Below are 7,103 nucleotides of genomic sequence, written 5' to 3'. Positions count from 1 at the left end.
AAACTACAGTCCATTCTGACAAGGAAGGGAGCAGGGCAGGACCTTGAGGCAGCTGGTGACATCACATCTGCAATCAGGAAGCAGAGACTGACCACTGCTTTTGCTCAGTTAGCTTTAACCATCTTATATTTGGAATCCAAGACTGTGCAATGATATTTCCCACATTTCCAATGGGTTTTCCCACCTCTATTAGGAGTACATATGTTACCCTTCAATAATATGAACAGTAATTTGTCTCTTGGTGACTGTAGACCCTGTCAAGTTGACAATCAGTATAAACTATCACAGCTGGTTCTCTGAATTGCTTCAGTGTTAAGTGAATAAGGATGTTGATTCTCCATGGGGAAATGTGTAAATAAGCTTTATACCTCCTGTTTTCTCTTGTTTTACAATAGTTAATAGAATTCAAAACTCTTTAATTAATTGCTCATTTTTTCCTATTCTGTAGACTTTGTCTCTCTCATTTCCCCATCTCTGATCTTTTCAGAGTCATCATTGAGTTGCTCCAGTGCTGTTTTCAAGATAGTTTGCTTTTGTTCTCTTTAGTGATTTTGCTTCAGATGACTGAGAGGGGAACAGCATTTCACATTGGAACATTCTGTGTCTGCGTCTTCCTATGCCATCTCTGAAGGTTAAGATACATCCATGAAGACCTTCTTTGGACATTTTTACTGAGCTCCGTTCATTTCTCCCTTGCTTACTCTTTAGCTATGAAAGAGGAATATGTGTCTTACTCATTTCCCATCTTGAGCAAATAGCAAGCACACTCTCGTTAACCCCCCCCCCCCGGCTCTTGGTTCTCTGCAGTTAGCCATGAAGCAGAAGTTTCCAGGAAGTAAGGAGAAGAAGATAAAATCTGAACATCTTTCATGCTGATGGAAGAGGTATCTTCCACTGGAGGGAGAAACAGACTGACAAGGATTCCCACAGTATGAATGAACTCATGCAATTCAATTTCTGCTTGACTGAAAACAGGGATTTTTCCTGCTTTCATACATATAGATGAAATAGCTCGTTTACTGAACACTTCTATTTAACATTCCATAATATGTAACTGAAAGCATCTAAAAATAATTTTAACCACTAGCAACAGTTTTCAAGAGATAGGTGCATAATATACACAATAAAATTCAATAAAATAGTTATTTAAGTTAATAAGATGAAGAATAGGGGAATTTGATTCAAATAAAAGAATATTTATTGGTGTGTGTGTGTTTTCTATGGAGTAGAATCTAAAATATGTATTATTTCCACTATTGAACATTTGGGACATATAAGATTATTAGAAAATGGAGTTTATAGGGAGAGAATTCAATGACATATACACACCTGACATTAAAGACAACATTCTAGCATTAATAAAACTTCAGTGCTTAGGAAGTACTGAATTAGATAGGGATTTTTTTGACTTTTTCATATCTTGGATTTTATAATGCTAAATCTCCAAAGTATACAGATTACCCAATGCAGAAAAGAGAAAATTATGCAAATGAATGAAGCTTTATTTGCATGTCAGCATGTTTGAACATTTGAATTCACTGTTTCCTTCATCTACATCAAGAAGAGGACAAAGTACTGTGTGTGAGACTGAGAACAAGGAAGAAGTTCAGCTGGGCTGTGAGGGAGAATGCAACATTTCCGTGACAAAGCTGAGAAGTGAGTCACTAGCAAATGTTGATATTTGATGGACTGATATTGATTATGTTCGTTTTAAACATGGAGAATACCATTGAATTTTCATGAATCCTATAACTAAAATTGTACACAAGTTCATGAAGAAATATTCAGCATTGGCAACTGACATTAAATCATGGTTTTAAGAAAAACATCTGATTTCCTACAGAGCACATTCAAACTCATTTTCATTGTAGAGTTCATAATTGGAACTTTGGGAAATGGATTCATTGCACCGGTGAACTGTGTGGACTGGGTCAAGAGAAGAAAGATTTCCTTTGCAGATCAAATTCTCACTGCTTTGGCAATCTCCAGAATTTCTGTCCTCTGGGTACTACTTGTAGATGCATGGCTACCTATAATTTATCTAGATTTACTGATGAACAAAAAGATATTAAAACTGATTTATTTGGCTTGGACTGTGACCAATCATTTCAGCATCTGGCTAACTACCAGCCTATGCAGTCTCTATTTTTTCAAGATAGTCATTTTTTCTAACTCCCTGTTCTACTACCTCAAGTGGAGATTTAAAAGGGTGATTTCAGTGACACTGCTCTTGTCCCTCTTCCTTTTATTATTGAACATTTCACTGGCAAGCAATGAAATTGATGTCTGGGTTGATGGATACAAAAGACACAAGCATTTCAATTCTAGTTCTGGTTTATCTGCAGAATTTTCCAGGCTTGTTTTAGTCCCAAACCTGATGTTCCAACTTACACCGTTTGGAATGTCCTTGGCAGATTTTCCCCTTCTGATCTTCTCACTGTGGAAACATCTGAAGAACATGAAGCACAATGCTAATAGATACAGAGACTTCAGCACCATCACCCACATCAACGCCTTGCAAACTGTCATCACCTTCCTCCTGCTTTATATAGGATTCATTCTGTCACTAAGTATCAAGCTTGGATACTTGAAATTGAGAAAACTCTGATGATTTTGCTTTCAAGGGTTACTTTAGCAACATTTCCCTCTTGCCACTCATGTGTCTTGATTCTGGGAAGCAGTAAGCTGAGACAGACATTGATTTCAGTGCTGCAGAGGCTGAAGTGCAGGTCCAATGAACCAGAGTCCTCAGGGTCATAGAGCACAGCAGGGATCAGCTTGCACATCCTAAAAGAAAATCAGTTCTGAAAAAGTTCTTGTACTGACAAATTTATCCATCAATACATTCTGTTATAGTTCACTTTTGAAATTTCACAGGCGAATGTTAAGAATAAGGACTGACCACCTGTACTACCACCTCTCAGCAGTACATAATCAGGTTTTTTTGTTGGTATGTGTAAAGGGAAAGTAAGTGAAATACTTAGTGTAAGAAATTTTTGTTTTTGCTAATCATATGAATTTTTTCAACTGTTAGACATTCATTAGACTTTAAGAAGAGAATTGAGTAATATATAAGAAAATATATAGTTCCATGCAAGTGACTCATATTACTAAAAACCGTATTTTGTGGACTTGATAAACAGGCGCTTGCTTCAGAGATCCTGGGAAACATTTTTTCTTCTTAAAGGGAGTGTCTGTTCCAGGATATTGTTTTTATATCACAACAATTTCCTATAAAGAACATGAATATAGATACGTGTGGACTCAATGCAGAAAGTCAAGTGGAACTGGATTTAAAAACAGAAAATCTTGGGCTAGAGAAAAGATTCAGGGGTTAAGAGCACTGGCTGTGGTTCCAGAGGACCTGGATCTGTTCCCAATATCCACATAGTGGCTGAAAATGTGGATAACTCCAGTTCCAGGTCATCAGATGATGTGTCTTCTGGCTTCCGTGCACATTGCATTATATGGATACTTTTATACATATGTAGGCCAACATTCATATATATTAAATAAAAAGTAAATAAATAAAATATTGAAAATTTGCCTTTGTTCCAGCTCCATTGTTCCAAGTCTTGTGTCCAAAGTATGTCCTGATTTCAACAATAGGGTCTGACCTTCAAGTTCTGTTAGGCAATTGAGGGCTGTGGCAATAGCCTGTGTAATTTGGGGAGTCTCTTAGACTATACTGGCCAACAACTCAAAAGGCAGTTTTTCCTTTCTGGCACTGTGTTTCCTGTTATATAGCTGAGAGAGAGAACGAACTACGGAAAACCTTGAGCTTTTGCACTAAAAACTTCCCTCTTGTTTTTTACACCCCCTAAGTGTTATCAGAGAAACACAAAATTAATTTGATAGTTCATCTTACCCCAGTCTGAATGATTGAGAACTGAAACACAAATGATCACAAATGCTTGTGAGGAAGAAGGGACAGAGAATCACTTATTCACTGCTGCTGAGAGTACAAACTAGTTTGAGGACTATGGAATTCAGTGCAGATATTCCTCAAAATGCTAGAAATAGATCTGCTACAGGATACCACTCTTGGCACATATACAAAGGAGGGTTCTATATCCTACTGCAGAGATACATGCTCATCCTTATTCATGTCTGCTCTATTTGTAAGAATCAGGAAATGGTACAACTTAGATGTCCAATCACTGATGAATGGATAATAAACACATGGGGTGTTTACACAACTGAATATCATGTAGCTCTGAGGTAAACCAAAATTATGAAATTTGCAGGTCAATGGATGGTATTGGAAATAATCATCTTGAGTGAGGTAACAGGTCCAGGAAGACAAATATCACATGGCCTCTCACATTAGTGAATACAAGCTTTGAAATTCTAGGTATGTGTTTCAGTTGGAAAACCAATGCAGGTCAGGATAATGTTCTCCCTTGGGCTTCTGGCAATCTGCGGGTGGTAGTGCAGCCTTTATTGGGGATACAAACATCTTTTGCACACCAGGATGTTTGTACATCTGTCTTCACTCTGAAGCTCATCTATGCTACCCAGAAGGAGTCAAACCAAGGGAACTTCTATTATGGTATTGCTATGTTTGTGCTTCTTTCCTTAGGACTTGATTCTTGACATAATATACTGTTTTCCTATTATGATTCTGTGTACTTCCCTCCCTTAAATGTGCTCATTTGTGAGAAGTTTCAAGACGTACATCATACACTTTCTTTGTCCAGTATTACTTCAGATAAGTGAGTCAGTTAGCACTGCTATACATTCTCTCTTTCTCTGTAATCCCTAACATTTGGGATCATGACTTTCAGCTAGGATTCCGTTGCTGTTTACATTCCATGATTTTTCACTCTTTCTCTCTCCAATAGGATCTACAGTATATTGCTGCTTCTTTTCCATCTTGGTCATGTTTTGTACGATCCTGTACTTACCTTGATATCTGTGGTAGAAGTCGTAAAGCACATGCTGCTGAGAGGTTAGAAGTGGGCAAGACCTGAACATCATTTCTTAAATACCTGAATTTAATGCTCAATAACATACACCTGAGACCTGAGTTTTTAAATAATTTGTTCAAAACCTGTACATTATTAGCACCAGTTATATGTATGATTGGTTGAATCAGAGAATAACTTGAATCATTAAAGCTGGAAAAAAATGAAATTTTGATCTAAATAAAATTATATTGACTGGCAATCATGAGAGAGAGAGAGAGAGAGAGAGAGAGAGAGAGAGAGAGAAACACCATTTTCTCATATACAATGAATTGTAAAATAAGTGTTCCTTTAATCACACTTGAGAAATTATGTGAGGTTATTAGATAACATCTCTTATAGGAAGAAGTTGAATGACAGATGTAAACCTCACTTACAGACCTAGTTTTCAAGCATTTAAAAAACCTTAGTGCTTAGGTCGTACTCTATGAAATAGAATTCATTAGCTTCCCTTTACATTAGGATTTCTTCATGCTAAATTCTACAACTCAAGTGAACTGATTAACCTATACAGTCAAGGAAATTAAAAATAAAAATTGCAAATTGAATTTGCTTTATTTGCATGCCAACACATTAGCTTACAGTGGTTCCTTCATCCTCTGTGAAAATTATACCACAGCAGCTGCATAGTATGCACAGAGGGTACGGATGAATTCAGACCGGCTTAGAAAAAAACTCAAGACTTGTATCACATCCCCATGAAAAGAATAACTAGTAAATCTTTGTTTCCACAATAACATGAAGAAGACTTCTGAATTTTCATGAATCAAATATTGGCAGCATTTTAGGTGAATTCGTCAAGAAATCGTCAACAATTTAAATGATGTTGGGATATTGTTTTAAGGAGATATGGTTGCTTTCCTAAAGACCACATTCACAATCATTTTCCTTGTGGGATTCATAATTGGAAGTTCAGGGAATGTATTCATAGCACTGGTGAACTGCATGGACTGGGTCAAGAGAAGAAAGCTCTCCTCAGTGGATCAAATTCTCACTGCTTTGGCAATCTCCAGAATTGCTCTCCTTGTGTTAGAACTCCTAGCATGGTGGTTTTCTGTATTTAACAAAACTTTCTTTGTGGAAGGAAATAGGTTAACAATAATTAATATTGCCTGGGCAGTGACAAATCATTTTAACCTGTGGTTTGCTACCTGCCTGAGCATCTTTTATTTATTCAAAATAGCCAATTTTTCTAATTTTGTTTTTCTCTACTTAAAGTGGCGAATTAAACAGGTGGTTTCAGGGATATTGTTGGTGTCCCTGTACCTCTTGGTTTTACATATTGTACTGATAAAAACAAGTTTTGACACCTGGATTGATGGGGATAAACAAAATCTGTTCTACAATTCTAGTTTTCTGAACTATGCACAGTTTTATAGATTTGTCTTGATCCAAAACCTTATGTTCATATTGATACCCTTTGCTATGGTCTTGACAGCATTTTTGCTGCTGATCTTTTCCCTGTGGAAACATCTGAAGAGAATGAAGCAGAACTTGGGAGGATCCAGGGATGTCAGCACCACAGCACACATCAAGGCCCTGCACACTGTGGTAGCCTTCCTCTTTCTTTATATCATCGTCTTTCTGTATCATGTTGTAGAAATATGGACAGTTGAATTGAAAAACACCCTGAGCAGTTTTTTGGTGAAGATTACTGTAATAACTTTTCCTACTGGTCACACATGTGTACTGATTTGGGGACATATTAAGCTTAGAGAAAACTTGTTTAAGATACTTCAGTGGCTTAGGACCTGGTTCAAAGATGGAGAACTCTGGGGTCCATAGACCACTTCAGGTATCAGGGATTATATTGAAGTTCTAGAGGAAATGCAGTTCACATGAAATGTTTTTATTTTAAATTTATACTTTCCATATATTTTTTTGGGTTTTGTTGTTTGTTTGTTTGTTTGTTTGTGTGTTTGGACAGGGCTTCGCTATGTATTCCAGAGTGGCCCAGAACTCTCTGTATAGAACAGGATGCTCTGGAACTTTCCAAGAGCTGCCTGTATCTGCCTCCTGAGCACTTTGCTTAAAGGTGTGTTAATTATTCCTATATATCACTTCACAAATTTTATAATATTAAGTTCATTATAAGGTGTGCCCAAACACACTAAAACCTGATCACTACATAGCTAA

The 7,103-nt window shown here is 36.9% G+C and overlaps 2 protein-coding genes across 2 annotated transcripts; both read left to right on the top strand.

Moving 5' to 3' along the window:
• The first annotated feature begins 1,810 nt into the window (after positions 1 to 1,810).
• LOC103743630 (taste receptor type 2 member 14-like) lies at positions 1,811 to 2,760 on the top strand. The gene is given in 2 exon segments (XM_017800874.2): positions 1,811 to 2,582; positions 2,585 to 2,760. Coding segments are annotated over 2 exon segments (948 nt in total).
• Positions 2,761 to 5,816: 3,056 nt separating this feature from the next.
• On the top strand, positions 5,817 to 6,752 carry LOC103743551 (taste receptor type 2 member 140). Its single transcript, XM_008844932.1, has one exon. The coding sequence runs from the start codon at positions 5,817 to 5,819 to the stop codon at positions 6,750 to 6,752; it is 936 nt and encodes a 311-aa protein (XP_008843154.1).
• Positions 6,753 to 7,103: the final 351 nt, after the last annotated feature.

Source organism: Nannospalax galili, unplaced genomic scaffold, assembly GCF_000622305.1.
Source record: "Nannospalax galili isolate Female #2095 unplaced genomic scaffold, S.galili_v1.0 scaffold1910, whole genome shotgun sequence".
NCBI classification, from domain to species: Eukaryota; Metazoa; Chordata; class Mammalia; order Rodentia; family Spalacidae; genus Nannospalax; species Nannospalax galili.
The sequence above is the reverse complement of the archived record's forward strand: the minus strand, read 5'-3'. Positions and strand labels throughout refer to the sequence as shown.